The 19,145-nt window shown below is 35.3% G+C and overlaps 1 protein-coding gene across 1 annotated transcript in view; it reads right to left on the reverse strand.

Moving 5' to 3' along the window:
- The window catches only part of CSMD3 (CUB and Sushi multiple domains 3), a 618,612-nt gene that overhangs the window by 117,445 nt on the left and 482,022 nt on the right, over positions 1 to 19,145 (reverse strand). The window contains exons 33-38 of the mRNA XM_087962106.1: positions 17,740 to 17,835; positions 16,269 to 16,472; positions 13,653 to 13,777; positions 8,782 to 8,878; positions 5,013 to 5,117; positions 346 to 464 (exon numbers count right to left, since the gene is read on the reverse strand). Of these exons, the coding sequence (XP_087818232.1) occupies positions 346 to 464; positions 5,013 to 5,117; positions 8,782 to 8,878; positions 13,653 to 13,777; positions 16,269 to 16,472; positions 17,740 to 17,835 (746 nt within the window). The remainder of the gene's footprint in view (positions 1 to 345; positions 465 to 5,012; positions 5,118 to 8,781; positions 8,879 to 13,652; positions 13,778 to 16,268; positions 16,473 to 17,739; positions 17,836 to 19,145) is intronic.

The raw sequence follows: 19,145 nt of genomic DNA on the forward strand, positions 1-19,145 counted from the left end.
AGAAACCCAATATATATATAAATAAAACAATTTTAGTAGATCTCTAATTTCTTCCTGCACCTATAATCTACACATTGTAGTCATCCATGTTTTTCTCCCCTAAAATGCTACTGATATTTCCAAAGATTCATGGTATTACAACAAGTGGGTGTACCTTAAAACAACTGTGTCTATGTTTGTGTCTTGGGTCCAACCTTATATTTTGAAGGAGTTATAGTAACTTCCAGAAAACTCAATCTTTATCAATTTGTATGTTTTTCCTTTCAAATAATGATTTTATTTTCTGCTAGATTACAGAAATGATAACATCTTAATAATACATCTGAATTTGAAAAAAAAATCTACCTGGAGAGAATATCCTTGGTCACACTGGAAGGAAACGACATCTCCCACCATGTACCTGTCTCCAATCTTAATTCCACTATTTGGGATCTGAGGTTCAGGGCAGGAGTCCAAACCTATAGCTGTGGAAAGTTAAACAACTTAAAAATGACAAAATAAATTTATCCGTTGTTATGCAGATTCTGACATAAAAAGCAGAACATTAACAAAGTTCCCATACTGAGGAAGATTTGAATCAGTAACACAATAATAAATAATTATTTAAAACTGTCTACCTTCTAGAAGCTTCACAAGTCTTAAACATTTGACAGACCACTCTCAGAGTTAGTGGCAACTATAAAACAGAGTTGGCTACACCCAGATCATGCCAACATGTTAATTCCCAATAAATCTGGTTTAGTTTTGGAAGCTTGGCTACTTATGATTTAATTGGAGTAACTGCCGGAATCCTGACAGTTAGCAGAATACAACCAATTGGATTCCTGTCTCTTTCAGAGACTTCCAAAACCCATCAACAAAAGCCAAGTGCATGATACTGCCTTGGAAAAGGGAAAAGCTAAATGTAGAACAATGGACAAAGAAGAGAACTAATTACCATTTGTACGTAAGTATAGTTGAAATATATTACAAATTAGGAGCTTCAAGAGAAAAAGCAGAATTATGACCTTTGAACAGAACAGTATGAAAATAAAGTGCAGGTAATCCTTGACTTATGACCCTTTGTTTAACAACAGTTCAAAGTTACAACATCTTGAAAAAAATGACATGACCTGCACTCCCATTTATGACCATTGTATCACCACCATGATCACAATTCAGGCCCTTGTATTTCAGCTGTACCTCCTAGAAAATTCCTCCTAGAAAGGACAGTTGGTCAAAGGTTGTTCACAGGATAAATAAATCATCCTGGATTTTAAAAATGTATTTTAAAAATTCACATATTACACGGCAAACCTTTCACTGAGCTATATAAACTATTTTTATATTCTCATGTTCTAAGTCCTTTACATTTAAAATACAGTAAGTAAGGATGGAACATTATGTATTAAATATGAAGTGGAACAAAAGAAAGCTTTTCTAAATTCGGAGTCAAATAAAACTAAACAGCCAACAAATAGCCGCAGAAGCTAAAAGCTTTCCAAAATAAATGAGTTTACAACCTTTCCAAAGGCTAGAAGAGAAAAACAGTTTCCCATGTCAACAGAAAGCTGATTCCAATGCTCTGGAGCAACTGTAGTCAAAGTCTGATACTTGGCTGTTAACAGTTTGTCTCATATGAAGCTGAAAGAGATCTGAACATTTCCCCACAACTGGGACTGAGGCTTAAAGGGAAAGCTGGTCTCTTGAGGATCTCCATCTAAGACCACAACTAATATCAGAAACAAAAGAGGAGCACTCTGAGACTCAGAGATAACTTATGTATTGACATTCATTCTAGGCATGGATAATATAGGACAACCAGTTTGGTCTAGTGGTTAAGGTAGCAGACTAGAAACCGGAGGACTGTGAGTTCTACTCCTGCCTTAGCCATTACAGCCAACTGTGTGACCTTGAACCAGTCCCTCTCTCTCAGCTCAGCCCATCTCACATTCCTGCCTCAAAAGAGCCATCAAAAAAATAAGTCAGTCCTATCATTAGGACCAGGAAAGGCATTTGTTCATCTTTCCAACACAGAAAGACGGCTGTGCTTGTCCAGTTGGGAATAAGCTCTATATATCATGCAATCTTTTTTCTCTAATCAATTATATTAATTGTATTGTTCAAGTACAGCATCAAGTCTGTTTTTCAAACTGATGTTGACAATTCATATGTAATTTTTAATAAATAAAGAGAGCATATGCACAGTAGAGAATCCAGTTAATCTTGTTACATTAATTTGTAAACTGTATAAATGTTTCTACACACAAACACACAGATTAAATGGAGGAGGCGAAATATGTTTATTATTTTATAGTTGTCCCCTTCTCTCAAACCTATAGAACAAGATAAACTCGGATTATTAGAATTAATTCTGAAAAAAAATGGATCATTTGATTATTAATTAATGTAATTAATGAGCCATAAAATATAAAATAAAAATGGTTGGAGACAAAAAACCAATCACATACTTTGGGGAAAGAAGCAAAGATTACCATCATGATACGTATCCCATTATAATTTTGCTTCCTGTTTAATTGTCTAAAGGTTCAGGTAGATTCTAGCCTATGAAATTGATAATTTTATAAAATTGATAATTTTATAAAATGATTTCCCTATATTACCATAATACAGATAGCCATTTGTTAATGATCATTTGAAGTTACAATGGCACTGAAAAAAAGTGATTTATGACTGTTTTTCATACTTATGACTGTTGGAGCATCCACCTTTTGATCTAAGTTGAGGACTAGTTGTCATTATCATTTATCTGCAATGGAGGATATGAAAATGAGAAAGAAAATAAAAGATAAGTAGGTCTAACCACAAATGGCCTATTGTAATTCTTCATCAAATCTGGGAGCACATAAATTGACTAATTTTACTGAGTTTTATCAGGAAAGATATTAATACCTTTTATAACTTTAAAAACAACAACAACATCTATTTCCTGGTTCTAATAGCTCTGCTACTGAAAATACCCTTGTTCTGTTGAGATTTTTTGCCTGTGGATATAAAGAAAAAAACTGCTAAAAATGATTGTCAGGTGATATACCATCACAAATAATGGTAAACTCATACATTCTTCACCAAAATTCTTTTCCATTTTGAAAAATATTTCAAAAACAGGTTTTCTTTCAATAAGATGAATAAAAATTTGTATGAGAGACATATAGGAATACTTTTCCTATCTGGCATTGGAAATAAGAATGGGAGACATGAAGAAAGGAACTAAGAAGAAAAAAGAAAAATGGAGGAGGTGGCAAAAAATATAGAGTGGTCTATTATGGGTCATGATTCTGTCCCATCTCTTATATAAAGAGCTGAATAATCCCCAAACACATACAAACTATCCTCCCTTCCCACTAACATACAGAGTAAACTTTATCTACTGTGACTTTTTGGAACCTGAGATGAGTGTTTTGAACTACATGCTATCCCATCCTTTCACTTGACATTAGAAATTATGTTATCTATATCCTCTTCTTTTCATTTCACTTTCATCAACTGTGTGCAGTTTTGACAAAGAGATGAAGCGTGAAGAAATTATGAATTGTGGTTCAACTACTTCCTAATATTGCCAGTTATTCCATGTCACTTAAATCATTGTTGAGTAAGTGAGTAGTTAACAGAGCTAGACAATTGCAAGATATATTCCGTATGAAATGACTGAATCAAATATTGAGATCTATATATAATTGTGACAACTTCCTGATATTTCAAAGTATCATTCCAGCTTTCAAACAACCAATTACTTGAACATTAAAAAAAAAGCCAGCAAGGCAGTAAAATGTAAAATAAAAGAACAGGATTGCATGTCAATGCAGGAAGATGATTTGATAATACGCATCTCTCATAATTCTTACTTAAAAAAAAAAAAAGAATATCTACTTATATTACAAAATGGAACTGTGATTGAAGAATTTGGGGGTTTTCACAGATCAGACAAATGGCCACAACATGCAAGATTATGTGTCTGATTTTGTTTATATCTATAGGATACGCAAGGTCTTCTGTATGAAACAATGAGAAAATAACATACATTCTAGAGAAAAAGGCTTTTGCATTTATACAGGCTTTTTCAGACAAATGATGGTTGTTGTTTTTTTTATTATGGAGAGAAGGACACAGATTTGGTTTCAAATATGCAAGTGACACTATAGGAACCAAGCAAGAGTTGATTAAGCTTATATTTGATGTTACAATTGAATGCTACAATTGCATGTTACAAATTCTGTAACAAAGTTATCTTTTGACAAATAAACATTCAATAATAAGAAAGCAGCACATACAATCTGAAATATGAGAAGTAAAACTTTGGTGATTTATTGCTGTCCTGAATTTTCTTTGTTTCTCTTGCTTGTTGTCTTAGCCATTGTCCTCTCCTCAACAAGATTCAAAAGTACAAAATATAAACCACGAGGCAGATAAATTTAACTAACCCCATGGATATCAAGTTGACTTATGGTCTCAGATGTGATTTAAGCCTTGCATTAGTTCTGGGACAATTTGCCTAAAAATATGTCACCTTAGTCATTCAAAATTGGCAGCCTTTCCTCTCCCTACTTCAAAGGATCAATAGAAACAAGTTAAACCAAATTCCTTTTTTATCCCAGAATGATCCACTTTTTCATGTCTGTCTCTGAAGGTGCTTGATGTTCCACATATATTTTTAATACTTACCTTTTACTTTCCCCTTTTTTACCCTTTCATTTTTGAATACTTCATCAGCTAATATCCTGAATTCTCAATCCTAATGAATACAGACTCTGGGATTCTTTGTAGGGAATAGGATCGTTGTGGTTAAATATTTATCTTTTGTTACTCTATTTGTTTCATAAATTGAACGATTTATATATAACAAAATAATACATAATTAAAGCCAGAATAATTGTATGAAAATTCTCTACCTTGTGAAATTATCATTCCCAGTCTTTCAACAGAACCAACATTTAATTTCTTGAAGCGTAAATGTCTACATTTTCAAAGTCATTCAGTCTATCTAATGGCAATATATATTGCAATTACATTACCTGTGTACTCTAAGTGAAAGCCGGCAGCCGACACACTAATATCTGACTGAAAATTTAAGTACAAATTGTTGGATGTACTATTAAGAAGTGGAGGTATTGTGGTTCCTGGGAAGGAAAAAAGAAGTTTCCAGGTTATTAATCTTCAATTTATTTATTTATTGTCAATTGCTTACAAGATAATAGGTATAAGTACAAAACATAGTTATGAATACATGGATACATATAAGAAAAAAAACAAAAACAAAAACAAAACAATAGGACAGGGACGGTAGGCATGTTGGTACACTTATGCATGCCCCCTACAGACCTCTTAGGAAAGGGGTGAGGTCAATAGTAGAAAGTCTAAGGTTAAAGTTTTTGGGGTTTGGGGAAGAAACCACAGAGTCAGGTAGAGTATTCCAAACATTGACTACTCTGTTGCTGAAGTCGTATTTCCTGCAATCAAGTTTGGTGCGATTAACCTTGAGTTTGTATCTATTGTTGCTCTTGTATTGTTATGGTTGAAGCTGAAGTATTCATTGACAGGTAGGACATTGCAATGTATGATTTTATATACCATACTTAGATTGGACCGAAGGCAGCGTAGTTCTAGGTTTTTTAAGTCTGGTGGCATAAGGTGTTCTGCAACGAGTAGAGGAGTGGAGAACTCTTCTTGTGAAATATTTCTGGACTTTCTCAACTGTGTTAATATCAGATACGTAATGCGGGTTCTGCTATTTCTTTCTACATTTCACAGTTTTATCTATAAATATAAGCAATGTCTCAGTTTACAATTTATATCCATTTCAAAAGAGTGCTTTTAATAGACAGTTTTTGCTCGACTCTGAAGCAACCATAGGATCCAGTCAATCACCTTGGTTCTTGGTGACTGAACTTGGAAAGATTTCATTTCTTTTAAAATTAAGTAAGGTTTAGAAAGTGAGTTTGAAGTAGTAAACTAAAGAACCAAAAAGCATGAGAAAAAAATGAAATTAAAGTACATCTAGTTTATATTATTATATCTTTCAAACTATACCAGCTTCTACCACACCTATGAAAATCTTCTCAAGTCCACCTATCTATGTCTTTTTCAGTCTTTTCATCCTCTTGATACATTTACAGATAGTCCTCGACTTACAATTCATTTAGTGACCATTTAAAGTTACAATGGCACTGAAAAATGTGACGGTTTTCTCCATGATCATGTGATCAAAATTCAAATGCTTGGCAACTGGTTCATATTCATATGACCATTGATATGTCCCAAGGTCATGTGATCACCTTTTGCAACCTCTGACAAGCAAAGTCAATGGAGAAACCAGATTCATTAACAACTGGGTTACTAACTTATCAACTGCATGTGATTCACTTAACAACTATGGCAGGAAATGTCATAGAATGGGGCAAAACTCACTTAATAAATGTCTCACTTAACAACAGAAATTTTGAGTTCAATTGTGATCATAAGAGAAGGACTACCTGTACTATTTTTTTCATAAGTTTGTTTTGCAATTCAATCCTTTGTAATGTAATCCGCATTCATTCTGTAGCTGTGATCAAATCCTCAAATTGTTTCTTTCATATTGACTATTGACTTTTATAAGCAACCTATTTTCATGTACATATATATGTATGCATGTATATAGATATTTTTCACATTTTTAACTGCCAATCTCCCAATGTTTGGCAACCATTTGTTTTCATCTACTCTGCTTGTTTATCACAATAGTTCTTAAATGCCTTGTTCTAACTACACTCAACTTACTTCCACACAAAGGAGAAGCATGCTCTTAACACAGCCATTTCAGTTTCTATATGTATGCCTCACAACAGACTCCTATTACTTACTATCTCTCTACTATTACTCCATTAGTCAGTCTGCCTATTATTGGGTCTTTGCTGTACATTTTAATTATGCCAAGTTCATGAAAACACGTACCCAATTTGCACTGCATGCACAAATTAATTTATATGCACTCAAAAACAAATCACACATGAACTCTGGAGCTGATCTATACTTTACACATATAATTAAAATATATAGCTCCACAAGAAAGGTTAATTAGAGAAATTAATGTTTAAAATAAAAGTCATAGTAAGTTCTGGTAAGGTCCCCTAAGTTAGCTACAATTTCAGTTGTTCCTTTCAGCATTATTCTGGAGTATTAACAAAAAAATCAATGGTATATGGCCAGGGGTGGGATTCAAATTTTTTAACAACCGGTTCTGTGGGCATGGCTTAGTTGGTGGGCCTAGCTTGGTGGTAATGTGACTGGCTGGGAGTGGCCAACTCAACATCACTCACGTCGAGGCACGCATCTCCTCGCCTGGCCTCTCATGACTGTGGGGATGCTGCAACAGTCATAAGTCACTTTTTCCAGTGCCATTGTAACTTTGAATGGTCACTCCACACAAGCAAAGTACCAGCAAAGGAGGGAAAAAAACCCTCAAGAGATGTTCCTGAGACAGGAAGTCTAGTCCTGCCAAGAATGTAATAAGGGTTAACGGAGAGGCAGTTTCTGTAAGCAACACCAGAATGTTTCTTCCTGCCTTCCTTACAGGATTAGGCCAGTAATTTCTTTTAACAACCAGTTCTCTGAAGTGCTTAGAATGTTAACAACCAGTTCTAGTGAATAGGTGTGGGTAGAATCCCATCCCTGTATATGGCTTCCAGGCATAACTGCTGCTACTAACTGTGGTCACTATAAATAGGTACAGAAGTTGGTAGATGGACCAGAAAATTTGGGATCTTTACAGGCAAATTATTATTGTCCTCTAAATTGAGAATCCATTGTTATTGGTGAATACTTTGGTGGGCAAAACTGCAACTTTTTGGTACCACCATTCCCTAACAGTAAAAAATAGTTAAAAGTAAAGAAGAACAATTCAGAAAGAAGCAATGTAATGACAAATATTTTTGCACTGAGGGTTGAAAGGTGAACAAAATAACAATGGATTTTCCATAAGGTGAAAGGGTCTTGGAATATCAAACATGTTTAATTTATAAGCACATTAATTTTTTTTGAAAAACACAGTATTTTTTAAAATATATTTTTGGCATAGCACAGAAGTGTCTAAACTAGCTAAAGAAGTTAATAGTTTCAGCTATTCGTAAGATCTATGAAAAAGTCACGGCCGATCTAGCATGCAAATTACTATTATTTTCTTTTTCTTTTCTTTTCTTCTTCCACCTACATACAGAGTAAATAATGATGCTTAGGAGAAAAACAGGAAGAATCAAAAGCGGAGGAACTGCAAGGTCACGGCTTAATTTGAAGAGAAAGCAAAAGAATAGCGGGATGATTAAATGACTCAAAGTTATATAAAAGCTTTATGTTAAGAAAGTTGTTTGGTAACATATATAACCAACCTTGGCTTTTTATAATAACATTTAACTTCCACTCAGCTTATGTATGTATCACAGCATCCTTCAGACCCGCTTTTTTAAAAAAAAGTTCATTACTAATATAATTCAAACTTCCTTGCGCTCAAAATTTATTACATGAATGTCAGTCAGTATTGTGTCCATTTCCTTTAATATAGAGATTCTGTTGCTGCAGATGGTAATAAAATCAGTTTTAGTACTGTCAAAAATTTATGGTGGTACTAAGTAATGGAACTACCATGAATCAGTGGTTTAACTTGTTCTGTAAAATGGTGCATTTCAACATCTTCATATATTGCATGACTGTGATAAAAGGTATTTTATTCTTGGCATTTATTCCTAGCACACAAGCTGATGTTTTGCCACAAAATAGAATATCAGACAAGAAGTTATTATTTCCATTCACCTGAGTAGCTTCCAAGTCTTGGAGCGTTGTTATCAGCACCATCATAAAAATCTAAAGAGTCCCAGTTATGCTCCGTTGCAAAACTTATCACTTGTACCTATTAAGGACAGAGACATAGGGCAAAATTACAAGACAATATGGAATTGCTCTATTTCATATTATATTGCCAGAAATGATTTATTATTGGAGGGTTCATTCAGGCTTATGGATTTTAACTAAATATTGGATTTCAGCCAATTCCATTTCTAAATATGACCTGATGCACAATAATGATTGTAATCACTGAAACCTGTCTCTCTCATTTCCCCCCCGCACAAACACACGCTACTCAATTCTGAAAATAGCTATGTAATTAGCTATGTATCATTTATTATTATTTTATTTTATTTATTTTATTTGTCAATCGCTTAGAAGATAATAGGTACAAGTATAAACATGAGTAAGAATACAGGAAATAGGTACGAATAAATGGGGACAATAGGACAGGGATATGTATCACTATTACATACTTACTTCTCTGTTAGTGGGATTTGGGCAATAGATTGTTTGCTTGCAAGTTAGACTCTACAATACAGGTAGTCTTTTCTTAATGACTGATTAGGTTACAACTGTTCAAAGTTACAATGGTCACAGAAAGGATACTTTATGATCAGTATAGCATTAACATTTCTCACAGTCATGTAATCACATATCAGACTCAGGCAGGGATTGGTCCAGCCTAATCACACAGATAAAAGGGTTATGCTCGGTACACCATTGGTCAAGGAATTCTGGCTGGCAGTATCCATGAGAAGAACCTATATGTCATGGCTTCCACCCTTTAGAAGAGTGGTTCCCAAACTTTTTTCAGTCCACCACCCCCTTGGTGCTACAAACTCATCCTCAGTGCCCTCCACCCAGAGGTGGGATTCAAATTTCTTAATAACTGGTTATGTGGGTGCAGCCTAATTGATGCGTGTGGCTTGGTGGTCATGTGTCTGGGTGGGTGTGGCCAGGTGGCCATTTGACTGGCAAACCAAATAACAAGTGGTCCTCGCTTAAAGGCCGGTTGCTTAGCAAGTTTTCTAATTTATGACTGATCTCCCCAGAGCTGCTTTACCTGTTTTTGGAGTTTTGACAGCCATGCACGTGCATGCGTGCGCACACACACACACACACTCCCGTCTAACCCTGCTGGAGCAGGTGGTTGGACTAGATATCTCATTCACTTTCTCCTTCCTCTCTCTCTCTCTCTCTCTCTTTCTTTCTTTCTTTCTTTCTTTCTTTCTTTCTTTTTTCTTTCTTTTTCTTTCTCTTTCTTTCTCATGGCCGTGACTTTACCTTCCTCCCATGGCTGGCTGCCAGGGAAGGCAAACCAGGGCTGAGCCATTGTTGTCGTTGGGCTCCCTGCCAGCCCATGTTGCCCTTGTCATGAATGCCTGCAGCTGCCATATGTTTTTTTCAGTGTGGCTGGACTGCAGCCACACAAAGAAAAAAAAAAAAAACCACCACGCGGTTGGAGGCTTTTTGCAACATAAATTACCACCACCGGCTTTGCTTGCTTCACTTCTCCAATGCGCCACTGTGGCCACATTCTAGGCCCCGGGACTGCAGGTCCACCCCATTGAGCCCGCTGCACCAGAGGGACTTGCCCAAGCAAGTCCGAGCGGAGTGCTGCAGCAGTCAATGGGGTTAGCCTGCATGGCTGACGCCTAGAACACAGTGGCGGTGCTGCATTGGAGAAGCAGAGCAAAGCCAGAGGTTGGTAAATTTTGCTGCAAAAAGCCTCCAGACGCCGTGGTTGGGTTTTTTTTTTGGTGCAGCTGGAAAAAAAGACACGCCGTCGGAATGCTTTTTGCAGCAAAAATTACTGACCTTCAGGTTTGCTTGTCCTGCTTCTCCAACGTGCCGCGATGGCCATCAGCGATTGTCGCACATGCATGCGATGTTACGCATGCACAATAAGGACTGACTGGGCAGGGGATGGAAGAGCAGGTGGAGAGGAGTGGGGCCAGCCAGGGACCTGTTTTACTGGTTTTCTGAACTACCAAGAATGGTAATGAACCAGTAGAATCCCTGATTTGCGCCCTGCGAGGGGCCCACCTCCAGCACTCCTCTGCCACCCCCTTGCTTCTTTGCGCTCCCTGCTGCCCTCTTGCCTCTAAGTCATCTTACCCCCCCAGGGGAGGTACCACCCACTTTGAGAATCACTGCTTTAGAACATCATGCTTCTTGAAATGAGACCCACACTGCTTTAGAACATCATGCCCCTTGAAGTGAGACCCACAATGACCTTCTTGGCCTTCCACAGGGGCCCAAAAACTGGGTATACTGATTGTTCGGGGCTCTCATTGGGGGTATTCAAAACTGGAGGTGGTTAATGGATGAAAAGAAGATTCCACCTCCACCCTGTTCTATATTGATACCTTCCTTAGCTATATTTTATCTTGTTGTAAACTAACTAAAGCCTATTTCAAACATTACCTCAGTCTTTTAGAAGTGGAAACAAATTATTTAAAGATAGGAAGATTAACCAGAATTAAAAATTAAATCATCTGATAGGGAGGAATTGGGCATGTTTCGCCATGAGAAGATAAGATCTAGATGGAATATGGCAATGTTCTTCAAATATCTGAAAATTGAACTCACAGAAGAAAGTCAAGGCTTGCTTTCTATCATTTCACAAATAATCGGCTTAAGTTAGTCAGATTCTGAGTAAATTTTAGAAATATCTTCCTAACATCAGAAAACTTATGAAGATAATGATGGATTCCTGTTCAATGAGAATCAAGGAGAATCTAGAGATTTGTCATCTATCAGAATTTCTTCATTCTGGTAGAGACAACTTCCCTTCTCTACATTCCAGTAGAAAAACGTTCCCTGAAGATGTCCAACACAAGTCTGAAAGCTCAGAAGGCTAAATCTGAACTTGACTGACCTAGATTGGATCATGCAAAGTTACTTCCATTTGTATTTCTGCATATGGCTCTTGAGTTTATAATCTTATACATTTTTATGCATATGGCTCTTGAGTTTATAAGTTTATGATTCATATGTTTGGAAATGTAGAAAAATTAAATATTCTATAAACCAATGTTAAAGTACTAAATACAGTTAAAGAGGAGAATGTACCACATCATTGTTATTGCATATTTCCTTTACTTCCATCATCAAGTATAAGACACATGATGCAGGAGGTGACCAGGCTGAACTGAGGGAGGAGTCAAGTACATCATTTTGTAGAAAGTGTAAGCTTTAAATAATTTTTTATACTCATTTGAACTGCCAGAATCTCCTGGTTTCCCCAGCACTTGACACATATCAGTGTAACACGTTCAGTGTGGCCAGTACTGTGTTCACATACCAATGCTCTTAAAATAAGGATGCCTGGTATAATGTGAATTTTAATATAATTAGTTGATAATTAGATAAATGGCTTAAAATACTGAAGATACCACAATGTTTTCACATCATCAGTTAATTAACTTCTCAAAACCAAAATTAAATATGGTTCAAAGGTCTTTGCATGACTGATAAAAAAATACCCCCTTCATCCCTGTTCTAGTTGTTATCATAAATGCTGTTAAGACAAGGTTACAAATTACTAATGCTGTTTGAATTATTGGATTTTTTTTAATAGTGAACCATCTAATTCTCACTATGAGAGAATTCTGAACATGTGTGTATGTGTGTGTGTGTAGCTGCTAATAACTCAAATAATATTCTAAGTTTCTCATCCATTGTATAATCAAATGAGAAAAAGTAACCAGCTGCCTTAAAGCAATACCATATGCTTTGACTACTAGTAGTTTTGCAACAATGACATTCTCAACAAAGTGATTTAATGAGTGATTCATGTCACTTGTTAAAGAGCTGCACATCTTGATTAACTGCTATAAATTAAGATCATTGTTTACATTCTCTATTTATTCAATATTAACAGATTCCATATGCTTTCTCAAGACCATATTCCAAAGCTGTATCATATAGCATGTATTTATGTAGGTATGCATGTCTTGAAGATGTGCAGAGATTTGGATTTGATGGGCAAACTCTGAGTTAGGAACGTGTGTTAATGTGAATGTAGCACCTAACTCAGCTAGATCTCTTTCTATGTAATCACAGTTGCCCTCTGCACACAAACACACACAGAGAGAAACTTGTATAGCAATAACAATAGCACTTAGATTTATATACCGCTTCACAGTGTTTTACGGTCCTCTCTAAACAGTTTACAGAGTCAGCATATTGCCCCCAACAATCTGGGTCCTCATTTTATCCACCTCGGAAGAATAGAAGGCTGAGTCAACATTAAGCCTGAGGGGGTTTGAACTGCCAAATTGCAGGCAGCCAGCAGGTAGCAGAAGTAGTCTGCAGTACTGCACTCTAACCACTGTGCCACCATGGCTCAATATATGCATGCATTTGTAGGCATTACAAATGTCTCTGGGGCACAACAGATTATAAAGTTGACATCACTGTCCCATCTGGCTTTGTCCTTACCATATCTATATAAACAAGAGTTACTTTTTTTGGCTATATCACAGATGGAGAACTTTGGCATGTCATATTTTCTGTAAGCTCTACACAAATCACTTTCTTATCCATTAAGCATATGTATTACTCATAATAGAAGAGAGAGACAGTTAGAGAGATTCTATCAAAATGAATTAAATATCCTTCATTTTGCTGATAAAGAAAAAAAAAACATTTTCAAAATAATTCAGACACAAAGCACTAAAGTGGGATTCAAAAATTGGAAGGAACTGCAAAAATATTCACAAGAGGAAAAAAGGACACAAAATAATATCTTTGTTTATGAGGCCTGCTTAATTTTTAAATCTCTTAATGGTAAAAGCTGTTAACATTTGTACAATTAGAAGTATTTTTACCTGAATCCCAGCTCCCTCTGGCACTGTGATCTTCCACACACAATTCAGATTGTTGTCATATGGCTCAGGATATCCCGGAGATAAAATTGTTCCTTTACGTTTAGTTAAAACACCTCCACAGGGTACTAGAAGCAGATACATTAACTATGGAAATGGTTCATATATCAAAACAGAGATGCAATGTAATAAAAGCTTACATGACTACAGGCATTATCACTCTGAGAAGTTTTACAGTACAATTCTAGAATTCAAGACAGACTTGAGGAAAGAAATAGGAAGCAAATAATCTACTGAAGAAATAAAGCCTTGACACAACAGATTATCTGTTTGAAAAACTGAAAATATATCAAATTACTTCAAAACCTATTTTTTTAATGGAGTAAGATGGATGTATTGCTGTAATTATTTATACATAATTTACTTCATTATGCTGTTGTGGTAGCTGAACAATTAGGCAAAAAATAATAACTGAAAATTTGACCTAATACAATGATGCTTGGATAGATTTATAGTTTCCCCTATTAAAAAATACACCTATTTTTATTTTTTTTTTAAAAAAAATCAGAAGCAACTTTGAGAGCTTCTGGAGAGGATATCAAAGGAATGGGAGGGTCTGTAGGCAACCAGCCCATTCCTATGTCTCATGCATAATCTACATGTCAGGGATAGACAGCATTTGTAAAGAACCACAGAAATGATTTTGAAGAAGGAATGTGGCAGTTAGCAAAATATGATTTAAGCCCAAGAAAAAAGGGGCTAGGCAGACTCCATCTCCAGATTTAATTCTCTTTGTTGTAAGAGGGAGGACTGGAAAATGCTGTTAGGTTTTTAAGGGTGCAGGCCAGGTAAGGAAACATATTGCACTGAAATATTGGGGCTATTGATAGAAATCAAAGGAGTAATGAAATCTTGCCCACATAGGTGATTTAAAGTTACATTCATTACAATTGTCACATTCATTTTTAGGGTATTCTCTGAGGTTCTCTATGCGTCCATTATAGTCCTGAGATTTGAGGTTATGTTCCTTGACACAGAAGATGCGTAGAACATGTGAATGAGTAGCCAAGTAGGAAAGCTGGCCCATAAACCTCAGTCAGAAAAGAATGAGGTAAAAGGATGATCAAGTTACCATAAATATTTATTTGGATTATCTATGCTGGGAAATTCTTGTTCTGGAGATAATATTAGAGGAGATTTTCCATTTCATTCCGAATTCCCCCCCCCAAAAAAAGAAAAAAAAAAGAAATATGCAATAATACATAGTAATTGAATGGGAATTGAGAGTTAGATCCTAGTGAACTCTTGGAAACTTTAGTGAATACCCAGAAACTGAACTTGGGAACACTGTTGTATAGTGTGTTCTGTAGTCCATGCCATAAATGTGATGCTGAAGAACTGCTGCTTGATATGTAGGGCTTTAATTACATAACTCTGAGGCATTTAAATTTTATCACTGATATTAATACAGCTAAATTACCCTTCAGACTTCTTCAAAATAATAATATCCATATATATTCCTTGCATACAACATAAATATGAATTGCATCCAGTACAGATATCTATTGCAATGACAGTAATATTGGACCTAAATAGAAAGAATGCAGTTGGGTCCTGCATTGAAATTTAATGCTAAATATGAATGATACTTTTGGTCAAGCCACTAGACATTCTAATATAATCACATTAGGCTGTCACCTAAATACAGACATTCTGCTAGAATTTTAATAGCTTGAAGAAATGATTGATGAGAAGTTTTATCAGCACTATTAGTAGCCAATATATCATTCTGGCAGAAAAGCATTATTAAGTCCTGTGGCTCATTTCATTAGATACAAATATGAGAACCTGAAGAATATGTAGAAGAAGGAAACTTATCTAAGTAATGAATACAGGAGTTACATTTTGTAGTGCATATAACTGATAAAATCTGTCAAGGACTACATGAATAAACTAAAGGTCAGAGTCACTTAAACAGTTTAAATAATTACTGGTAAAAGCAAGAGCAGACACAATGACTGATAACTGATATCTATAAGGAAACACTGAGGTATTTGCTAGCAAGCCATGGCCATGTGTAGCATTTCAATTACTAAACTCATTGTCTAATTGCATGTTTATGTTAGAAGAGCAGCATATGTGTTCTTCCAACCTGCCCCCCTGCCCAATATGTTACTGCAATATATTTTTACTAGTCTATTTTAACCAGTTGACCAGTTTTATTGGTTTATTTTAATCAATTTAATTAGTTGAGCTGTTGTGTATTCTGCTTAGAGTCAAGTGCAACTGAAGAAGCATATAAGTAAATAAACAAAATAAATAAATAAACAAACAAAATGCAGATATATCGCTGTTCATGAATAAATTAGATTCTTCAACAACCTGAAGAATATGCTGCTTCCTTTCAATTTTGAAGGGTGTGCCTTTCCTCTTAATTATGGCAATTTTAAAAATCTTAAAAGCAGGAGAGCATGGTGTTACAATGTTATAGGGTTTATAACAGGTTCAAATGAACTGGTCATTTTATCTCAAACTATAAAGATAAGTAGAATAAATCCTACATCCCATACTGTAAAAAATAATAGACCCCCTGCAAATAATCAAATTTTGGCTACTCACCAACACATGTAGGAAGGGTATCATTCCACTGCGCCAATGCATTGGGCACTGTGTCGCATCTAATTGCTATTGAACCATATAGTATGTAGCCTGGATTACACTCAAAAAGAACCAATGAACCAACTGCAAATTCATTTCCAATTCTTTTTCCAAATCGTGGTTCAGGCACTGAACTGCACTGTGTTGAACTTGTTCTTGGAACCGCTAGAAACACAGTAGAGATAATATATACTGTTTCATGGCAGAAAATGAGATAATACTAAATATATTTATCACAGTTTAAATAAGAGGCTCAAATGGCTAGAAATGCAACAAAAACTTCCATCCCCATTACATAACAGAATAATTGTATCTAGCTTTTCATAATATGAAAAGTACTGTTTCATTGAATTGATATACAAAGTGAAATTCTTATTTTTGTGACGGGTAGATATTTAAATTGATTAGCTACATTTTTATGAATCTTTGCTCTGGTTGTCATATTGATATTCAGATTTATAAAGGCTAAATGTTGACATGCAATTATTTTAAAGTGTCTGATCCATTTACAAAAAGAGAAACAATGGAAAGCTCTGCTCTTTATATACACTGGATTACCCCCACTTTTTTCTTCATAGATAGGATTGCCTTGTAAATTCAAATAACATGTTTTTAATATTTAATAACAAAGTTAGTTCTAGTGCTCCATATAATATCACTGTCTATATTCAGATATAGAAATATGTATCTGAGCAAAAAGTTAGATTGAATATTAATAGATAAGGTTATAAGTAAAATAGCAAAAAGATGTGGTCATCACTTTTCCCCTTTAGATTTCAACCCTTATGAAAGGATTGCAGAAAAATACAAAAAAGGAAGAGGAAGGAAAAAAAGGAAGGGAAGGAGGAGGGAGGAAGAAAAGGGAAAGAAAGAAAGAAAGAAAGAAAGAAAGAAAGAAAGAAAGAAAGAAAGAAAGAAAGAAAGAAAGAAAGAAAGAAAGAAAGAAAGAAAGAAAGAAAGAGAAGGAAAAAGGGAAAAGGAAGGAAGGGAAAAAACAAAAGGAAGGGGAAGGAAGGGAGGGAGGGAAGAGAAAAAGAGAGAGAGAAAGTAACTTTTTTGCAGCATTCCTACTAACTTGGCATATTTTCTGATTAAAAACAAAAAGATTTTGAGGTTCAGGTTAAATACAAAAACACTTTGGATTAGATCTGTGGGCTACTGCTTAAATATCTGCTACAACATTCAATATAATTCATTCCATTTAGGCCCTGGTGCATTCCAGCACTGACTTTTAGATTTTCTATCATTTATATACTGCTGTATCTTCTTCAAAATGTTAATAATGAAAACATTCAAAATAATCAGACATAGTAATATAACGGTAAATGTTTTTTTTTTTAAAAAAAACAACAACCCCTGAAAGGTCAGTAAAAGGTGAGAAATTAGCAAATCAAATTAATGGAAACATGTTAGAGGTATTTATGCCCCATACCTTGATAGACGAAGTGAAATCCTTTGGCTGTAACAGGTCCGACTGAAGTAAATCGGACAGTTATCTGGTTTTTTGAGCTCAATGGAAGGGATTCTCCTACTCAAGAAAAGAAACACTGCACCTCAGAAACAATTTTCTGTCAAGAATCCTACAATATAATTCGTTGAATATTTCAATGGTTCTTATCCTTCTGTAAGTATCTTGTATAAAATGAAGGGCTTTTTGTTTTGCAATAAGCCTATAAAAACTAATGGCCTTGGCTTATTATTTCATTGTCTACTAGTACATTGTTTCAAGGCAAACTAGAACATCATTCCACCAGAGATTAGAATGGCCACCACTCTAACACTCTGAAGACCTGGTTCTGCCAATGGGCCTGAGGAACACAGAGCGGGATGGAGCCCATTAAATGGCTTCTATGATGTGTTGTCACTGGTTATTTTATTATATATGATTCTCTCTTTTATTATTTTTATTGTTTTTATATGATGGCACTCTGAGAACTGCTATTCACTTTACCGAATATCAGTTTGTTTAGAGTTTTCATCAATACTGAGGGCAGCTTGTGTCCGGCCAAAGCAATCAGATCCACACATGAAGGGTTCAAGCTTACTACTTGATTATACTCTGCTTATAATACATGAGTTTCCCCAGACTGCTTGCCTTCACTTGGGAAGAAAGATATAAGGTTCCATGGAGAATATAATTTAGAATATATTAAGTTTGGGGTGGGGGTAGGGGTTGGGGGTTGGGGTGGGGTTTCAGTCATAGTTCTCTTGAGGCTGCACAATGACTCAAGGTTAATGATCCCTCCTACTTCCCAGCTGATAGTTTCCCAACATCTTGGCACTGGCACAAAAATGAAATTGGTCTGGATTGTGAAATTTAAAATGAAATTAATGTGTAGTGGCATACCTTTTTTTATAAAATTCAGGTGAAATTCTATAATATATTTTCTTTGCATAAACAGTTATGTCAAGTCATGCCAAGTATCTTTCAATTGAAATCTTTGCATGTCATAATTCTATCATTATTATGCATGTAAATCATCATCACTGAGGTGTAAACTACATACACTCTTTTCTGAATGTATAGCCTGTAGGCACATCTCCAGCATTCTTTTAATTAACTACAGCTTTGAGGATATTGCTAGTGGAAGACGAGACTAATGGTCACTGAATTTATCTCATGTTAGATGATAGAAGGAATACATTTATTTTCTTGCATGATGCAGTTCCAACAAGAACTGCATGTTATCTGCAATTAATTAAAAATAAGATAAGATTAATTAAAAATAATCTGATTAATTATGTTAAAAATTATTACCTTTGAGGGGAAAGTGGGTTTTAGATTACAGAGAAAAGGAAGCACTGCAATGTAACTATTTATTGTGCTGTAGCTCTTTT

The sequence above is a fragment of the Notechis scutatus genome, chromosome 3 (genome assembly GCF_049901735.1).
Source record: "Notechis scutatus isolate UNSWTSFEM ecotype Mainland chromosome 3, rNotScu1.2, whole genome shotgun sequence".
NCBI classification, from domain to species: domain Eukaryota; kingdom Metazoa; phylum Chordata; class Lepidosauria; order Squamata; family Elapidae; genus Notechis; species Notechis scutatus.